Source organism: Schistocerca gregaria, chromosome 1 (assembly GCF_023897955.1).
Source record: "Schistocerca gregaria isolate iqSchGreg1 chromosome 1, iqSchGreg1.2, whole genome shotgun sequence".
NCBI classification, from domain to species: Eukaryota; Metazoa; Arthropoda; class Insecta; order Orthoptera; family Acrididae; genus Schistocerca; species Schistocerca gregaria.
In genome coordinates this window covers 461427348-461448738 of record NC_064920.1, presented here as the reverse complement: position 1 = coordinate 461448738, position 21391 = coordinate 461427348, and the positions used below count along the sequence as shown (strand labels likewise).

Sequence of the window (21391 nt, the reverse complement as noted above, 5' to 3'; positions counted from 1 at the left end):
GTAAAATCAATTTTCTATAAAGGGATTACTCAGACATATTTTATTTTAATTTTTTTAAATGAAATCTGTCATTAACCCTTTGAACATTTGTGTGAAAGAAGAGTTTTATGACAATTTTGTGTGTCTGTTTAAGTGAGTTGTCAGATGTTTTCCTATGATTTACGCAGTTCTGTAATAGTAAAATACAACTACTATTTCACTTATATATTGATCATATATAATCATTTAGACAACATAAGCTGAGGTAATCAGCTGTAGAGGAAAAATTAGAAACTGTGACACTGGTATTGGGTTTTCACCAAAGGCATTAACTCATAGAATGAACCAAGCTGAACACCCTGGAACAAAGTTTTGTTCCAGTCTATCACTATACACCTTGGCTTTCAATTGAGTGTAGTGGTGCAAGTGTAAGTGTACTTGACGTGATATTCTATGGCTGTCAACCGTACACTGCAGTTCACTGTTGAGAAAAGTGACACATTACTCAGTACTTCTGTCCACCATTAGATCGAAGCTATCTCTACATTCATCTTAGCAGATATTTTGTTATCTATGACAAAACTGTGAAAGCTTTAATTTAGAGAGTACAGTATGTTTTTGAACTCTGATTACGAAGGAATCTGCTATCATATTATGATTATTTTGTTTACAACATTATTCATCATCATTCCTAATCTGAAAGAGCCAAATGATTATTCTTTTGTATGATTTAGTCTCATTAGTTTCATGGCAAACACCCCATGATTATTTCTTACTGGGGTAGTGCATCCTGTGTGTTCTGGGGGAAAAGCATACCACAATGCACACTTATCCTGGTCCGATTCTGTCTTTGCAAAACAAACTACAACTATGGTCCATTTATAACACAGTAAAAATAAAGAAAAGGAAGAGCATATTTCAAGGAATTATTACAAGAAGCACTTTCAGATGCTGAAGACTGTATAGAGGACACTGGTAGATTTTCATCTAAAAAGACAGAAAAATTTCTTAGTGGACAGAATTTTGGCTGAAGTAAAGAGGAATACTGAAACAACGAAATCAGCAAGAAAAATTCAAAATTGTTCTCCTTCATCTATACATGATCAGAGGAGAATGATATTTGTTATATGGAATGGGAAGATGGGTAAATGTGTTTACCTTTTCCAGAAATTTGAAGCCATGGATATATTGAAGGGTTTGCTACAAAATGTAGATAGCTTAACCCTTAACCCTGATTGAGTTTGGAGTTACTTGCAAAAACTTTGGGGGAGGGGGGTGAATGGAGAGAGAGAGAAAAGTCCTTTTGTTGTATCCAAGAAGGATGTAACTCCAGCCCTTTGTTCCCTATTAATCAAGATGTAGGAGGGGGAGGGGAGGGATGACTGTCAGTCTTGCAGGCTTGTTTTCTTTGCTGCATTAGACAACAAATGTGATCTGTTTTCAGAAATGGTGTTATCACAAGCTGAATGTTTTTCAGTTGTGTCTCACAGAAGTAGTTCTAATAAATTAAATACTGCATATTATTGTAAGAAAAATGAGTAACTCCCAAGAGATGAGTGTGTATTTCTGGTTGTAATAATTTATATGAACCTGCTAATGAAGAAGAAATCACTTCTAACAAAGCTAGTGTAAATACTAATTGTATTCCTGTTCAGAAAAAGGTGAATTTTTTGAAACTTTTTGAATGGATATGAAACGTAAGGAAATGATAGATGACTGAATGCAAGACATACAAAAATGTACTTAGAGAAGATAAATTACTTCAAATTGCTGGCTATGATTGTGTGGGCATACAAACATGTATGCAGAAAAAACGAATTACATTGAGTTACTGACTATGATTGTGTGTTTCAGTAAACCTACTACTCATGGAAAAGTGTGCCTACTAGATTCTTTTCATAAGATACGTAAAAAGTGAGCACAAGATGCTAATTATGAGGACTCATAAGAATCAAGTGAGTTTAACAAAGAAGAGTGAAAATGGGCATTCTGTTCCCCTTGGAGATAAAAAGGAACAAATTTGTAAAATGGCATTTGCATAGTGCCATGGCATATAAAATTTACTTTTTATGAAATCTATTTCCTAAAAGTAGACCAAAGATATATTTTATGACAAGAAAGAGAAAGCTCCAATGATGAGATACATCACATGATCTGAGAAATATATTTTACAGTGAATAGGCTGTCATAACAGGTTAGATGCATTATAGAACTTTATCTGAAAGAATATTTTTCACACAATAAGAATTCTGATTTTTAAAAACATTTCTTTCAATACATCGAAAATTTGGAAAACTGGAGCTATCTTCTTTTCTTGTAGCAAACCTTTCAATTATCTTTCCACATCATTCATTAGTTACAATACTGAGTTAACAATGTATTAATGCACATAAACTGATTGTCTGCAATAAAATTCATTCTTGCAATGTTGTACTTTTCGATGATGAGTGACAATTTTCCATTAACAATTCCATTTCATTTATCACTCTTTTAACAAAATATTCATAATAAATACCTAATAATGATATTGGACAGATTCCAGAACCATGGTATTAAAAAAAGAGTGGCTCTTGCACTTCACCTCTGTTGCCCATAAATGCATATACTTGGCATTAACATGGAACTTGGAAAGGAATATCATGAGCCCAGTAGTTTTGATGCCTTTTTAAGGAAGCTAAGAAAAAAAATTCTTCCTTCTGTAAACTGGTAATATAATTGACAAAAGTAAAAAATTTGTTATTGTTTAAGTCCAACCAGTGCAGCAATTTATGGTCTCACTTGCCCTGTTTTACCTTAAATAAGATGGACCGATAATAAAAACAGTCATTACACTTATTTTCAATGTAGTGCCATATGGAGTCCACCCGGTTTTAGTGTACAAACATACACACTCTCCCACCCTCCCTCCCCCCCCCTCTCTCTCCCACTCCCCCCCCCTCTCTCTCCACAATTTTGTTTCAATGAGATCATCTTTTTTCGTCCAAAACAGCTATGTAATGCATACTGAGCATCAGAGGGCGTACATCACTGGTGAAGTGAGTTACCTGTGCTTGGCCAGAAGAAGAGCTGTGAAGCTGTGCTTGGGCTGTGGTGTGACGCTAAGCAAATTGTCATGCCTCGCTATTATGACACAGCAAAATTGTTGTGTCTTTGTGTCACAGAATGGGCAGAAGAAGAAGGCAGACACAGAGAAGAAGCCTTTGACACTGCAACCCACCCCACAGACGTGTGACAAAATACACCTGTCCCACCCTCCTCTGTACATTTGGTGCAGTATTAGGGTCATGGGCAGTGATGTATATCATAGCCAACTGCTGCAGGGAAGAAGTAGGCGTGTGCACTGAAGAGTGTTGTGGCCGCCCACATTGTTGATCCACCTACTGTGGAGAAGAGGACTGCACTGAAACAGCACGAGAAGCACTGCAAGGCCCTGATTGGAGGCTGCCTTGGATATGTGACGGTCCAAGAGAATGTCATGTGCTGAATTCCAGGCTGCAACTACTGAGCTGCACAACCGGACAAATAAGAAGATGCTGCCCCTGTACATTGTCGTAGTGGAAAATGTGACGGATGGCAGTGACATCTTTGGGATGAGGAAGTTCTTAGGCTTTCTTGTGACCATCAAAGCTCTCCCCCTAGGCAAGGACCCTAGGCCACAGTGCTTCAGGTGCCAAGCTGAAGGGCATGTGGCTAAATACTGCCACAACTCGCCATCCTGTGTAAAGTGCACCGGCAGTGGAGGCGATTGCAGCCTTCAAAGCCACCATGGACACAGACAGGGCAGCTTTTAAGGCCACCCTGTCTGCAGAGATGGAGGAGGCTTGCCTACAGCTGCGGCAATTGTGCTCGCAGCTGGCGCACAACATCTGTGCAGATGCCACAGGTGAAGAGAAGACACTGCCACTGCTTCCCTTATGGAGCTGGCGGAAAACCACAGTGCGACTGACACGCTGAAGAAAAACACAGATGGCGCCACAGGAACATCGAAGCCTGTCAGTTCAGAGCAGCTCTGCTCCAACGAGTGGACTACCAGAGTGATCAGGATGCTCAATGGCTTAGGCTATGTTGTCCGCAACACTCAGAAACTCAACCGCAACCCTCACTGGGTCTGTCAGCACAGTCAACGAGTGAGGAATGGTGCCACTACACAACCGCACATATCCAAGCACTTGGCTTCGATGCTCACCCACCACTGATGCAGTGCGGCAGGGAGCTCTCAAAGCCTAAACTGCAGCGCACCGTGCTGCAGCATTGTCACAGACTGATCTCTTATCATGAACATATGGCTTGACACGGTATCCGCTTGCATGATACCTGCCTCTAACTTAACTTCTATGACCTATTGCAGTCAGTAAGACATCCGCTACTGCTCTTACTACCTGACTTAACTATCGCTGAGGTTTTCTTCCCTTGGCGCTTGCCTTCGCACTGTTTTCCCTCTGCCCTTCCAATTTCTGCCCTTCGTTTGACTTTCGATCTAGTCTATCTCCAGATGAGTGCATGTAAATGGTTAACCTTAACCAGATGTACACAAATATCGCAGTACCCACATCCTGCAACACCTAACTTAAGTGAAAACTAACTCTTATGCAGAGATGGCAGTAGACCTTTCAAGTTGGCCATCATGCCAGTGTGGGCATGGAGGCACTCCACATCTTTTTTTTTTTTTTTTAATAAAATAAAAACACCAGATGACACATGTATTATGGTGCTGCCCCCCCCCCCCCCCAATTTTTTTTAATGAAGCACGTGAAAAATCTTCAAATAGCCTTCATCAGAGAAAATAACAGTATAATAGCCATTATCAAAGGACATCAGATCACTACATATACAAAAAACTTAACTGCCAAATATGAAACAGAGATAGAAAATTGTTACCATTGTATACTGAAAGCAAGAGATCTTGATTCAACAACAGGACAAAATAGGCCTAATTAAATACAACAAGACTGTTTTTGGGAAAAGGGGAAGGACCAATGGGACTATAATGAAATTACAAAACATTCGCTTATGAAAAGGAGTAAACTAGTGGACTTTTGCAATAAAATTCCTGATATTCTTTCTGAATAACCACTGGCTTTCCTCAGTCGTATATTAACCTGTTCTGCTTCCATACAACATTTACTTATGAAAAGGAGTAAACTAGTGCACTTTTGCAATAAAATTCCTGATGTTCTTTCTGAAGAATCACTGGCTTTGGCCAGTCTTATATTAATCTATTCTACTTCCATCAATAATTAAAAGTTTACTGCAAAAGGGGGGCAAAACAGTACTTCAACATTGCCTTGGAAGAATGCACACACAAACATTTGTCACTTAATCGTCTGCTTTTATACAACACAAACTTACTTATCAAATAAGAAGTGAGAGCAAATTGATTATGATCAAACTATTCAACTAACATAGCTTTGTTGAATTTTCTATAGTTCACATTGTGCAAGCATTCAGTATACTATTACACAATAATTAAGTAAGGCAGTGTAAAATTCTAAAGTAATTATAACAAAAAGTAGCTCACATTTTTAAACAGAAATAATAAGTAGACTATGAAAGGTTGTACAGGATATACAGGAAGAACTGAAAAACAATGATTGGTGGCTGTTCATGTATATCCTGTATCACAAAACAGTGACAAGAGTTTAACACCAGCTTTGTACAGCAAGGTCATTACAGACCTTTTTAACTCAAAACAATTGCTTTTGTCTCGTATCCTCTCAAACAGAAGCTTTTCAATTTGTGAAGGCAAAAATAACATTCATGAACACTAACATTTAACATATATGTTAACTGTGAACACAATAACTAAAATGCCACGTAACGAAAATTAATTTAGCAAAATATTTACTTTTTTACCATCGCTGGCAGTTTCATTTCATAACATATTTCACCTTATATCAACATTCTAATGACATTTTCTTCGACACTGTATAAAACAATGATTGGACTATTCTTTCCACTCCTCAAGTCCATTATTTCTTCACAGATCCTTATGATGTACTTCTTATGACGAGGATGCCTAGAAAGAAAAAGAAATTCAAATGATACTCATAATGTAACATGGTTACATACTACAATTAGTTTTCTCCTTCTCCTTCCCTTGACATTATCCAAGATATGTTTCACCCAACTACTGAAGGCTACATGTATATACAGGGGTGCACCACTCCACGGGTGCTCCAGTGCTCATGCACCCTACCTGAAATTTTTTGGAGCACTCAGTACCCACACAAAATAAGAAAGGAAAATAGAATAGAATACAATATTTTAAAAAAAATGGAGAAAAGTTTCACTTATTTCATTTTTGATGATGTGCCCTCACACTGGCCCATACAAGATGAAAGCCTAGCCTAGTGCTTCTTAGTCCTCCAGAAACAACTGACAAGTGTTCAGTGCTACTCTCTTGCAGAAATCTCACGCAAGTTTTTGAATGTTCCATCCAATGGACACGGCTGGCAGGGATTTAAAATGTCTACTTTGTGTTGATAGGTTTGTGGAGCAGTAAGTTCCAGTCTTTTTTCTTTTCTTTTTTTTTTTAAAGAAACATGGTATCATTTAATCAAACGACATCTGTCAACACAAGAAAGTTTTGATTTCCTTTATTTTTTGGTTTCTATACTAGCGAATCCTACTATCGTTGAAGTATTGTGGACTATTTTAATTGATGTTCTCACTCATTTTTCTCCAGATATCAAGTCACGCAGAGGTATTGCTACTAACAGAGTGGGAAATACATGTGCCATTTTTTTTGGGTGGCAAGCAAAAATCAGAGAAATTGACGATTTTTTCTTGTTCACTGTATGGCCTGTTCTTAGAATCTTGTGACTCAAAGGCAATGTAAAATGATACCGTAGTGAGAGATATCTTTCAAAAGTGAAAGAAATGGCCAAATTTGAATGTGGGTCCCCCCAAGCAACTAAAAGTGACTGCAAGCTGCCCAATGTGCTAGTTTTGTTCATCCTGTAGCTCTTTGGACTTTTTACCCTGTCATGTGGCAATGTAGAATAAGTTCACTGAAAACTATTTTCCAGAATTATGAACAGTTAATTTTGTTCTTCAAGGAATTTGAGCTCAAAAAATCCTATGCTGGTGCTAACAATGAAGATTTCTTAAATTTTCTGTGTTCTTTTGAATTTATCATTGTCACTACACTTCTTATTAAAATTCTAGAGCCAGCTCAAATTTGTAATCAATTTCTACCAAATTCCCCTCTACAGCTCCAAAAGGCCATGGACAATAATTCTGTCCAAGATGTTTTGAGGTTATCTTGAACTAATGAAAGTTTCCGTGCGGAACTGATAAACAAAATTCTGATGTTGAAGACCTGAAACTTCCAATAGCTCAAAACATTTTTTGAAAACTAGATTATGGGTGCTCTACCCTACACTTTTGCCAGACCCCATGATTATTACCACACCATGATTTTGAGATTTTAGATATTGTGATTTAGTGTTTCAAGGGCCAATGTTCTTGACTCACTTCAAAGAAATATAAACCTTTATTTTTTCAAAAGTTAAAGACTGGAGCCATGTAACAGAATTTTATATGGATGACTCTGATGCAGAAAGATTAACTTTGCACAGAAATGTGATGTTGGAGGTGTAACTCCAAAAATTATCCCATAGGAAATATGGACAGCTTAGCTTCTTTTCCTCAGACATGCACATTGGTGAATTGGTTCCAGATGTCATGAAACTGATAAAGATTACCTTAATTATACAAGATTCTAAATGCACAACAGAACTTTTTTTTTACACCCTTAGAAGATCAAAAATTCACTTGTGCAACACCACAACGCACGAGAAACTGACCACCACTATCATGCATGTCCATAAGAAAAAAAAAGCAAAAAACTTGAACCACGACACTGTGATGAACATTTTCATTAAAGAATCTGCTGTTCATAAGAACACATTCTTTATGAGTGATAATCAGAAATTACAGACGGATTTGAAAAAATAAAACAAATCTGTGTATATTGTGGATTATTTTTTTGTATCAATTAACTAGTATGGAAAAAATGAACCTAATAAACAAGTTTGTTTACCTTTATCAAGTGGTGCTCATTTAAAAATACCTTAACTGGATTTTTAGAAGGACTTGTTTTCAAAACATTTGTGAACTGTGATTTACAGCGTCCACATTGATTTTCAAAAGCCTACACCCTTTGCTATAAAGTTTTACAGAATGGTTCTTAATTTGCAGGGATGAATATATGTGCCACAATAAGGTATGAAACTGTTTAAACTGAAGTTAATTCAAAAGTCTCATTCTTGCTTAGTCATTTAATTTAAGATAATTATGCAATTAATAATGCTAAAGTAAAATAATTGCATTTTTCATGAAACAAACTGTATAAAATGTACTTTTTCTAATGGAAACTACATAAATAAATGGTGAATGTACACAAGCTAATGACAGTGAACATAAACTCAATGGACATTATCCTCATATTATGGAAGCTTTTTGTATACATTTTTCACTTCTGTATGGACACTTCTTTCCCGTTAACAAGATCATGTACTTGCAACATAAAACAATAAACTGTTTTAAAGGGCAGTGTTTCCATTCCAAAATAATAAAGGTATTAGTGGTAATTATCAGCTCTCTGCATGCATAATTACAATTTAAACAAGCTGTTACCCATTGCTATGGCTGGGCACATGCAGACAGACATGAGCAGATGCTTGCACATTTATGCATTGCACTATGTAAGCAGCTATACATTATACACCAAATTTAATACTTTTTTTTTACATGGTTTATGATCACCGATAAAAAAATATGTTCCACCCAATATTTCACACTTCTATGTGCCGACTTTTCCTTTTTTACTTTCTAAAGATGCTTCTTTTCTTCCTCATTATAAGGAAAAAAATAGACTGCTACTCACCGTTGAGAGGACACAAACTGAGTTGCAGATAGACACAATAAAAGAACTGTTATGTATTTAGCTTTCAGCCAAAGCCCTCTTCAGAAAAAGCTGGAGGTCATGTGTGGGGAAGGCGTGCTTGCTTGCGTGAATGAATGACTTTGTGTATATGTGATTTTTTCAATTTCTGAAGAGTGCTTTGGCTGAAAGCTAAATGTGCAAAAGTCTTATCACCTGCCTGTCTGCAACTCATGTCAACTTTGCAATGAGTAGTAATCTATCTTTCTCCTTATACTGCTGATATTCCAAGCTGAAGTTTCTATTGTTTTATTTTCTTCCTCAGGTTTCAAGCTATCTACATACCTAATTTCATCAAAATCAGTTCATCCGTTTCATCGCGACAAAATAACAGACAAAAGCACTTTTGCATATATAAAACATTAAACTTCAACATCTTTTTTTTCCTGTGATCCAATTTTAATTAAATCAAGCCCGTACGATGCACCAAGCTATGGTCAAGTAACCTGTGAAAATCCTATGAAAATTTGTCTAGTAGTTTTGGAAATTAGCATGTTCAAACAGACAAATGTGACAGTTTTGGATAAAAATTTAGATCATGATACAGTGGAACATAAATTTCACGTTCTCCGATTTTATGTTTTTCGTGATTCTATTTTGATAAATTTGTAGCATCTGTCAGAAATCTATTAAGATCAAAGGTAAAAATTCCTAGAGTTTACATTTCTTCCTAGTAAGGTTTACCTCGATTCTACATTCTTAATGTCTCACCTGACTTTGTCCCGTTTTCTTCCTACTGACATTTGATGTGACAGAGTGAGTTATATGTGACACAAAAGACAGATGGTTTACACCACAAGTGTTGGTGGAGTTGGGGAATATTTTATGCCATTGTGAAGAGGGGAGACATGAGAGAGGAAATGCTGACATAATCCATAATTGGCATTGCCAACACAACTAGCAACGTTTAGCTTCACCATGCAATTATGATACAACAACTGCTAGGTTGCGGCAGCAATGGAAACAGGACAGTCGATCTGAAGTGTTCCTGTACAAGCCAATATGTGAAGAAGAGGCCCAGCCACCACCTTTCCTTCTGTCACTCACAACCCAGTCTCATCATCCTGCATCTATTTCTGATGTACTGTATCAAGCAACAATATCAACTGTAAACTTTTAAATTCAAACACTGAGTCTCAAAGAATATGTTCGGTCACAATCAAAGAAACATTGGTCATTTCCAGCTAGTGAGCTCTTATTGGATGGCAACTGCTTATGTCACCCAACTGCCAACGCAGTCACCACACCGAACTAACACATGTAAAATGAGCTTGCCTGCTGGATGTGTGCACAAGGGGAGTGGCCCTTCAATGAAGCCCAAATCTGATGCTTACAGTTTCAACAACTACATACACTACTCATGTATATACTTTGCACCAAACACTCTAGATCGTACAGACTGGCAGCAACGATAGAAGGCATGAAGCGAAACTGTAGCACCTCAGCTTTCTTTTAAATTTACATTTTACACAGTGTATAGAAAGTCACTGAGCTAATTTCTAATATGGTTGCTATGTAAACTGGGGTAGTAAACTTATTTTTTCACATCTCTGTTTCTCTTATTAAAGAAGGAAATCACGCACTGTACATGTTAGATTCTGATTCCTTTCACCATACTCTGCAGTTGTCAGTTTACTTCACCATGTTCACAAATTTTCAATTTTTTCTGAGCAGGCACAAAACAAAGAACTCTCAAATGTGTGTGTTTTGAGGTATAATTTGTGGTTTCAGCATGTCAGAAAATAGCTTGATTACCGTGTACCGAGATACCAATTTCAATTTTTCGATGAGTTTTTACTTGCACACACGTGTGACTTTAAGAACTGATGAAACTCATTAACATAAATTATTGTTTAAACATTGTATTGAAGAGGATTACATTTTTAATCATATATGCCAATTACATATGTTTTTGTTTGTATTTTGAAGATTTTAATGTTTTCCTTGATTGGTATGCTTCTGTGTGGGCTCTAATCTCTCTGATTTTATCCTCATGGTCTCTTCGCGAGATATACGTAGGAGGGAGCAATATACTGCTTGACTCTTCGGTGAAGGTATGTTCTCGAAACTTTAACAAAAGCCCGTACCGAGCTACTGAGCGTCTCTCCTGCAGAGTCTTCCACTGGAGTTTATCTATCATCTCCGTAGCGCTTTCGCAATAACTAAATGATCCTGTAACGAAGCGCGCTGCTCTCCGTTAGATCTTCTCTATCTCTTCTATCAACCCTACCTGGTGCGGATCCCACACTGCTGAGCAGTATTCAAGCATTGGGCGAACAAGCATACTGTAACCTACTTCCTTTGTTGTCCGATTGCATTTCCTTAGGATTCTTCCAATGAATCTCAGTCTGGCATCTGCTTTACCGACGATCAACTTTATATGATCATTCCATTTTAAATCACTCCTAATGCGTACTCCATTTTTCTCAATTTTGCATTTCTTCAGTCTGGAAACATAAAATTGGGGTTTCACTGTACCTTTTCTGGTGGCTTGATTTTGACGACTTAATGTCTATACATTGGCACAAGCTATGTTCAAATTCCATGTGAAAAACCCCGTAAAAAGTTGTTTGGAGATTAGTGTGTTCAGACAGACAAACAGATGGTTCAATAGTTTTATTATTAGTGTAGATAACACTTTTACTTTCATTTATGACTTCTTGAAAAATTTTACAATCCTTGGAAAATATCCCTCGACAAAGAAGATTTAGTATTTAACTGTTTCCAAATTGTTTCATCTTTCTCAACTTTTCATATTATTTTTTTCCATAAAGCATAAATTTTGTTTCAGTGAAGATCATTGTTTGCGTAAAATCACATTTATATTCTCATGTACAAAACAGAAACAATAATGAAACAATATATGCCAGTAAGGTAGATTTGTAAGTTAGAAGAACAACTGGTGCAACAAGGTGGCAAAGAATAATTCATGTTACAGTTTTAACTGTGGTAGACTTTACAGGAGCTACATTTCAAAAATAGGCACCATAATTACAAATAAACCTGCAATTTGTGTGACAAAGTGAGTATGGAAGTATTTTAAGTGAAATTGAATCTGCAACATGAAGCATTACTCTACCCTGCAACTAATGGAGAATGAAGGAAAGTGCAAAGGGTAATCAATACCTTGTTTGTATACTGCTACAAAAAGCAAAATAAGACCTGCTTTGCATGTTGTAGTGGTAAAGGCTGAGATAACACAAGGAGCTGATAAAAGAATAATATTTTCATTAATAAAAAAATAAAAAACTGCCTCACAAAAAGACATATTGGCACTATAATTTAACTGATAGATTATAAATAAAAATAAGCACAAAAATATAAAAGTAAATTTGAGAAATTTAACAATGGTTGCTAATGTATTGAAGTGAACAGTAGAAGACATTTTCTATTGATTCTTGCTGTTCCATTCAAGGATGAAAAGTGGAAAATAATGACTGCTGTTTCAGCTCTACCATACTTTGTATTCTTTACATAAGTGATACATAGGAAAGCGTGGGAGAAGGTAGCCAGACACACCATCCTATGAGTTGATATAGCCATTTTTCAAGTTGATAAAATTGTGATATATTCCACATATTCATAGAATTATTTGCCAGCAGAGATTTTTTCAATATCAGTGCTACATTTTCATTTTCAGTGATGAAAAAAAGCCCATCATCAGACACATTGCTGCTCTTTATATCCACTCAAACCTCTGCACTGACAAATGTGTCTCACACAAACATTAGTGAAAGATTGTCTGCAAATTTGTTTCTAAAGATTTTACAAATCATGCTCTGCAGCTGTTCACTACTGAAATTTTATTTGCAAGAGGGTGGTTACTTATCCTCATTTTCTGTATATTTAATTTGATATAGCCTTGCACAATAGCGTACACTGCAGGCGCAGTCTGGACCAAGGATTACTGCAAGGGTAGTCAGTATCAAATCGAAAAAAATAAAGTGACATAATTAAATTTTTGTTTGCTTGCAGGTACTTGTTTGTAATCCTCGCACACTTTGAAATCCTTGCTCCACAGTACTGTAGCACACCACTAGGTGAGCCAAAACAAAACAGCACAGCCTGTTGACAAAAGCTCAGTAATTCCTTTACAGCAGGTCCAGCATTTCCACTGCCACCGAAAACAAATTACTGTATAATAATTCATTTTATCATGTGCTCCACAGTTTTGTTTTTGCACCTCTGGTGGTGTACTACAGTAGTGTGGAGTAAGGATTTCAATGCATACTGCAGTTGTGCAGCTGTGAAACAAACAAAGAATTAAATATGTAACTTTGTTTCCCCCCCCCCCCCCCCCCCTAGGTGATGATTAAAAGTCTTATGACTATTCATCGAATATCTGGAGTTGTAGTTTCTAGACTGCAGGAACATTCCCTTCATGGAATGTTGACCCGAGAAGGAAACCATCTGAATATGATGGAGCAATGTGGAGTGTGTTCTCTGAGAGATGGGGATAATTTCTTTTAATTTTATTCTACTGTCAAGCCCTTGACAAAAATTACCACTGCTCTACAACTGTTCTGTCTCCCCCTGTAATATAGTTTGTGCTATCTGTTCAACAAAAATAATATGAATAACTCCTATTTTTGACTACAGTGCCTAAATGAACAATTCTAAACATGGGCAGAACAGTAGTTGTGACATGTCCACAAGGAGACTCATATTTTCCTTGAACCATTGGCATACAGTGATTCTCTGTAAATCAAAGTCCTTTTTCTACTGTTTTACACATGTTGCCCTACAAAAACAAAATTATGTTACAGTTTGTGTAGCCAGTATGAATAATTCAAAATATATCCTTCCATTACACAACAACCAACAAAGCAATTTATCATTTTGTTGGTACGCATGTGTTAGGGAGAAACGATCACTGCAATCAAATAAGAGAAATCAGAGCATGCACTGGAAGATTTAAGTGTTTTTATTTTCCTGCACACTGTTCGAGAGTGGAAGGGTGAATAAATAGCTTGAAGATGGGTAGTGACCATATTCCCTCTAATTTCAATGAAGTCTTTGGTTTACATTATACACACAATAATTAATATAAAAAAAGGAAAATCCAAGAATACTTCAGATACTATTCATAAAAAAATTTGAGTAACTGGTATTTCTTACTTTTCAATTACTGCTGTAACTGACTGCTGGAAGTCAAATTCAGCATCCACATATGCTGACAAGGTCCTAATAACACTGGCATCGAGATTAAGTGCCAAGACCTCTACACGAACTTTAGGTGACAAACGAGCTAATAAAGGAGACAGAGCTGCTTTCATCTGGAACAGATTAATGAATTCCCTGTAGCTGTTTGAAATGAGACAAAGTGACGATATTACGGCATGATTTCAAATGTATCTGTAACTACTCCGAAATATAATCTGGAGAGAGAGAGAGAGAGAGAGATAGAACTGTACAAGGTGTGATCAAAAAGTAACAAAGTTTTCTTTTTCTTACAGAATCGTTATTCATCAACATCAATTTTGTCCCCTTTAAAGCAATCACTCTCAGATATAATACACTTGTGCCAGTGCTATTTCCAATCTTCGAAGCACTTCAGGAACTCATTTTGTGTTTTGGTATTCATCTCCTTTGTGATTCTGTTTTTATCTCCTCAATGGTCCAACACCGAAACCATCTCAAGGATCTCTTCAACCTAAAGAATAGAACGAAATTGCAGACGGCTGTGCCTAGTGAACACAGTTGTTTCTTGCCAAAAACAAGATGAACAAACATTGACATGTGAGTGGGAGCATATTGAAATGCCATTTTCACATGACGGTTTTGCCACAATTCTGGTAGTTTTCTTCAGATTGCTTCAAGCAAAAGGTGCATAACTTCCAGATAATATTTCTTATTGGCCGTACGACCACAAGGAACAAACTCAGGATGCACTATCCCATTGTACTCAAAGAAAACAATGAGAAGAACTATCACATGTGAGCACACTTCTCGAATTTTTTTTTCGGTCTTGGCTGTTTGGGCAATTTCCATTAGGACGACTGTCTTTACAAGTTCTGGATCATTGCAGGCTTCATTCAACAATTGCTGAGTAATGTCTATGCAACATTCTTTTTGGTCGAAATACAAAAATTTCACAACAAACGTTTCTGCTACATGTTTCATGCCCAAAAAACCTGAAAAAAATTGCTTGGTAGAACCAAAAGGATATGCCAACATCATCAAAAACGTTTCTAATGGAGATTTGGCAATTTTCAACCATTTTCTTTACTTCTTCCATATTGTTGTCAGTGACTAGCGTGCTAGGGCATCCAGGCAGTCATCTTCAATGTCTTCTTGATCCACTTTCAAACATTTATACCACTCATAAACTCTTGTCTTACTCAGATTGTATTCGCCAAAAGCCAAAATCAACTTTATTCCATTCTTCAAGCAAAATTTAGTCGAAACTCTTTGATCCATCTTTTTCGAAAGTAAAAATTCGCCAAGCACTCGAAAACACCTATAACTGTTTTGACTGTCAACAATAAACTAAATATTCAAAACAGCTGCCAATGCAAACATACATCTGGGACATGTATATAAAAGATAAAGGGCATTTTTTTAAATTTTATTTTTAAACTGGATATATAAAATATGTGAAATTAGAAATTCCTGTTACTTTTGGATCACACCTCAACCCACCCAAAAAGGAAATCACATATCAATTATTTGCAAGGTTGGTATAATTAGCAGTATTGCTATCTTTTATCAAGAGCTATATAAAATCTCAACAATTTACCACACTGGTTGTCACTGTTTGGATTAAAATATAGATTTATTTTTCCCTGTTGCACAGCTAAACAGAAACAGTTTCAAAGATAAGTGATAAAAATGCCTTTACTGTTTACTTTAACATATCTTCTTTATTTACAATAACATTAAATCAATGAACGAAATATAAGTGGAGGAAATCATCAAGTACAATTATCTTAAATGTAACTCTTCAGAAATTTGTATTGCAAACTAAACAAAGTGTGGAAAAGAGTGGGTAACATCTGAAGAGGAAAAGTAGTAAAAATAGGATGATCACAAAAGGGAGATGTGCCATATGAGAAGAAAAGCAGAGAAATGGGTGTTAAGGAGTGTGCAAATGTCAAATGAAAGAAAGATAACTGATCAGTAGATAAAAGAATACAAGCAAGAAAGACCATAGGAAGAAGAGGAAAATAAATGGTACTGAAACTTATTATTCAATTATCTATCTAGAGGAGCTTGTGTAGAAGTTAGTTTGTTCAAATTATCATGATTTCAGAGTCAATGTAAGCCTACCTCTACATTCATGTACTCATATAAATGAAAGTGAAATATGCTGACAAAACATTGGAACTTACCAGCCCTTCATGGCGTCGCCGTTGACTGACATTTAACTTATCAAGTGTGAGGTTAAAATTGCAATTAACTAGAGGGCCACTGCTTGGAGGTCCTGGATTTGTTTGAGTAAAAAATTCATTTTTCGCTTCAACTCGTGAATTTGGTGTGCTAGGTTCCTTACCAGTTAACCTTAGCATCAGGTCTACCAATTCATTTAATTGCACTTTACGTTCCTGGAACCTAAAAAAGAAAGAAAAAATAAATAATTACATTAAATTCAATTCAATCATGATTAAGTTACAGATCCCTCTCTTCCTCTTTCACACCCATTGCATGCGCGCGCCCACTCACACACAGACACACACACACACACACACACACACACACACACACACACACACACACACACACACAAGTGTAGCGGTGCAGTTGGGGGATGAGGAGGAGGAGGAGGAGGAGGAGAGATGTTTAGGAGAGAGAACCTTGAGATGGGATAGGGGCAGGGAAGGGTGAGAGGGGGAGAAGGGGCAGGCAAGGTAAAGAGAAGAAAGGGGGAGAGGGGGGCAGGGAAGGGTGAGACGGGAGAGGAGGAGGGAGCAGGGGGAGGGCACGAGGGAGAAGGGGGAGGGCAGGAGGCAGTGGGGGAGGGACAAAGGCAAAAAGGGCAGGGTATATAAGGTGGTAAGAAAAAAAACCCTAGACTTTTCCCAGTTAAAAGTACATGTGTTACAGAGTGAAAATACATTTTTTCCCCCAGGTGAAAATACACTTTTTCCTAGGTGAAAGTACAATTTTTCCACATTAAGTGACATACATTTACCCCCGGAGTTCTAAAATTTTTCAACCATTTGAATGGTAAAGATTTTACATACTTGCAATGCGATTTCGTCAGCAATTCATATTTCACATCACGCGATCTCACCAACTTTTGATGTAGTCAGCCAGTAGCAACATCTCTGTTAAGTAGTACGAATACCAAAACAGAAAAGTTCATGGTTTAAATTAATGTACATGTAGTATAGCTACAGGGGAAGGACCCGTTATTTTTCTAAGTTGGTGGTCCTCTAAGTGCTAGGCTTTGAATGAGAGTGAAATGCTCTTGCGTAAAAGAAAATTTACTTTGAAAGTAAAGCTTCTCAAATCACCATTCACAATATTTTCTTTGCAACCTGTTGCAAATAGGTTCATTTTAGCAGATGCAAGGGAGCACAAGAAAACAGGTGTTACTGCGCATGCGCAGCTACGATGAAGTACTCTGTCGTAACACCTTTCATCTTATTTCTGTTTGGAATTTACCTTTCGTCAAATTTCTGTTTGGAATTTACCTTTCGTCAAATTTCTGTTTAAAATTTAGTGCATACTGAGGCATCACATGATGGCGCGCAGCACTGTGGCACATTGTTTGGGACACACAAAGTTACTGCACTTACGGAAACTGTTTTATCATATCCTATCCAGATAATGAATGCAAAATAAGAAAGCAGTCCTTGGCATAATATTCATTTCAAAACTTGGCTCTACAATTTGAAATATATTTTCAAATGCAGTGACAGATTTTTAATTCGTGCTCTAAAATAATGTTATGTAGAGCTTCCAATCAGGTTTACAACTTTGCAGTAAAAAAGCTAGTAAGAAAGAATACAAATTTTATGAGAGAGAAAAAATACGGCGATCTGTCAGTCTATAATTTACCAAAGAATGGCATTCTGTAAATTTAAGGTGTAAACAACACGAATTGCGAAATCATGTCAAGCCTAGAGGAGGTATCAGACAAGTGTTGAAACATGTCTTGTGACTGGAAACACCGAGTTTCACGGAAGGCAAATTTGTAAAATAAAGCTGTCAATATACTTGAAACCAAACATTTTATTCAGTACTACTAATCAAATTTGCTTGCTTAGTCATCTTCAAGTAAACATTTACATACGTTCATACATATACAGCATTAGCAGATCTTACAGTATGACATAAACGAAACAGGACATCAGAGAATAGTCCAAGAGCATCAGAATTTCATAAGCCATAAATTTGGAGGCTTGACATTCATTAATTTCTATTGTTTACACCTTAAAATCACAGAATGCTGAGGAAGCAGAGGCTCTTACGCTCTGAGTTCAAAAGGGAATACACAAATGACAACAAGTGAAGGTTAATAGAGGTTCGTGTGTCTTCATGAAAAGATCTTTGCGTGAAGCATACAACTACCACTGTCACATCTTAGCAAAAGATCTGGCAGAGCACCCCATAAATTCTGGTCATATGTCTAGTCACTAAGCAGGTCTAAGGCTTCCTTTCAGTCCCTTGTTGACCAGTCTAGTGTGGCAGTTGCAGGTAGCAAGCCAATAGCTGAAGTTTTAAATTTCACATTCAAGAAATTGTTAACACAGGAGAATCATACAAACGTACCATGATTTGAGCTTGCATTTATCATGAATCTCTCGTCTAGCACAAAGTCCCAAGAGACTAGAAAAAAGTGCAGGTGACTCCAGTATATAAGAAAGGTAAAAGAACCCGCAAAATTAACACCTATATCCCTAACTTCTATTTGCTGCAGAATCCTTGAACATATTCTCACTTTGAATACAATAAACTTTATTGAGACTGAGAAGCTTATTTCCACCAGCATGGTTTTAGAATTCATGCAAAAGTCAGCTTGCCCTTTTTTTCACATGGTATAGTGAGAAACATGGATGAAGGGCAACAGGCAGATTCCGTATTTTTAGATTTTCAGAAAGCATTTGACAAGGTGCCCCATTGCAGGCTGTTAACATAGGTACAAGAATATGGAATAAGTTCACAGATTTATGAGTGGCTTGTAGAAGTCTTAAGTAATAGAACCCAGTATGTTGTCCTCAAAGCTGAGTGTCCATCGGAGACAGAACATGAGGGTAGTGGTAGGGAAGGCAAATGGTTGACTTTGGTTCACTGGGAGAATCTTGGGAAACTGGTTCATCTTTAAAGGAGACTGCATATAGGATGCAAGTGTGACCTATTCTTGAGTACTGCTAGAGCGTTTGCAATCCACACCAGGTTGCACTGAAGGAAGACATCGAAGCAAAGAGGTGGGCTGCTAGATTTGTTAGTGGTAGGTTCGAACAACACGTAAGTGTTATAGAGATGCTTCATGAACTCAAATGGGTATCTCTGGGAGGAAGTTGACGTTCTTTTCTAGAAACGCTATTGAGAAAATTAACAGAACCAAGATTTGAAGCTGACTGCTGAACGATTCTATTGTACCCCAATGTACACTGTACGTAAAAACCATGAAGGTAAGATATGAGGAATTAGGGCTTATACTGAGGCGTACAGACCGCCGTTTTTCCCTCGCTCTGGTTGGTTTGTGGGGGTTGAAGGGACCAGACTACAAAGGTCATTGGTCCCTTTTTCCATGAACATGAAACACCCATAAGGAAGAAAAACTAGCAATGGAGATGACAAGAAACTGCACAGAACAAGCAAGACACACACAAAGACCAGAAAAGAGGAACTAAAAACACACAGTGTGTTACGGTGGTTGACTGACCATGGAGAAAAAAAAAAGAAGGAAATGCCAACCACTAACAGACACACTAAAAATCCCAATCTAAAACCGTAGGCCAAAGGCCAGACACTACACAAAAAAGGCACAAACCCACAGATCGAGCGATAAAAGCCCCCTGCATGAATAAAACTCAAAACTAAGCCTGCCTCACAGTGTCCTCCGTTAAAAGTGCGGGGAGTGTATCAGGCAGTGGGAACATCTGCCTGATCACAGTTAAAAGTGGACACTTCAACAAAATGTGGGCCCCTGTCAACGCTGAACCACAGCGACAAAGAGGTGGGTCCTTGCGGCACAATAAATAACTGTGTGTCAGCCAGGTGTGGCCAATGCGTAACTGGCAGAGTAGAATGGAGTCCTTGTGAGAGGCCCTCAAGGAAGAGCGCCACATACACGACACGACACGACCCGAAGTTTGTTGATGAAGGCAGCGTGCGCCATTCAGTATCCCAGGTACCAAGAACCTTCTGCTGCAAAACTGACTAGAGATCACAACCCGAAAGGCCAATCTCCAGGGCCGATGCACCAACAGCCTGTCAACCTGATCATTACCAGGTATGCCGACATGACCCAGGGTCCACACAAAAACCACAGAGTGGCCGCAACGAGCAAGAGAATGGAGGGACTCCTGGATAGTCATCACCAGATGAGAGTGAGAGAAACACTGGTCGATAGCTTGTAAACTGCTCAGGGAGTCACTACAGATGACGAAAGATTCACCTGGGCAGGAGCGCACATACTTGAGGGAGCGAGAAATGGTTACCAGCTCCGCACTGAAAACACTGAAGCCATTCAGTAATGAGCCTTGTTCAGAGCGATCCCCAAGAGTAAAAGCATAACCAACTCGACCAGCAACCATCGAACCATCGGTATAGACTACGGCGGAGCCGACAAACGCAGCAGGGATGGAAACAAAATGGCGGCGGAGGGCCTCAGGAGGGACTGAGTCTTTCGAACTTTGTGCCAAATCCAGCTGAAGGCTTCGATGGGGCACACACCACGGGGGTATACAGACATAGGCCTGGAAAGGAGGTGGGAGAGGGATAAACTCAAGCCCTGAGAGAAGAGACCGGACGCGAATCACGATCAGACACCCCGACCAGGGTCACCGTTCCAGAAGATGGACGACCGAGTTGGGGAACAGGAGATGGTAATTGGGATGCTCAGGCAAGCTAAAAACATGCGCAGCATAAGCAGTCAGCAGTCATTGGCACCGGATCCGCAATGAAGGGACACCAGCCTCCACAAGTAGGCTGGCGATAGGGCTCGTGCAGAAAGCTCCAGTGGTGAGTCGGATCCCAAAGTGAAGGATGGGATCAAGTAACCGCAATGTGGAAGGCGATGCTGAACCATAAGCCAGGCTCCCATAATCGAGACTGGACTGAATCAATGAGTGATACAGTTGGAGAAGGGTAGACCGATTGGCACCCTAACTGGTGTGACTCAAGCAACGAAGAGCGTTAAGATGGCGCCAGCACGATTTTTAAGTTTCCGAATATGAGAGAGCCAAGTCAATCGGGCATTAAAAAGCAAGCCCAAAAACTGATGTGCCTCCAACATGCAAGATGTTCGCCGTCAAGATGAAGCCATGGCTCAGGGTGAACAGTGTGACGCTG

General features: G+C 38.1%; 1 protein-coding gene across 1 annotated transcript in view; it reads right to left on the bottom strand.

The window, feature by feature from the left end:
• Positions 1 to 4693: 4693 nt before the first annotated feature.
• Positions 4694 to 21391, bottom strand: part of LOC126352433 (eIF-2-alpha kinase GCN2) — a 284800-nt gene continuing 268102 nt past the window's right edge. The window contains exons 26-28 of the mRNA XM_050002687.1: positions 16258 to 16477; positions 14045 to 14202; positions 4694 to 5995 (exon numbers count right to left, since the gene is read on the bottom strand). Of these exons, the coding sequence (XP_049858644.1) occupies positions 5869 to 5995; positions 14045 to 14202; positions 16258 to 16477 (505 nt within the window). The 3' untranslated portion in view covers positions 4694 to 5868. The remainder of the gene's footprint in view (positions 5996 to 14044; positions 14203 to 16257; positions 16478 to 21391) is intronic.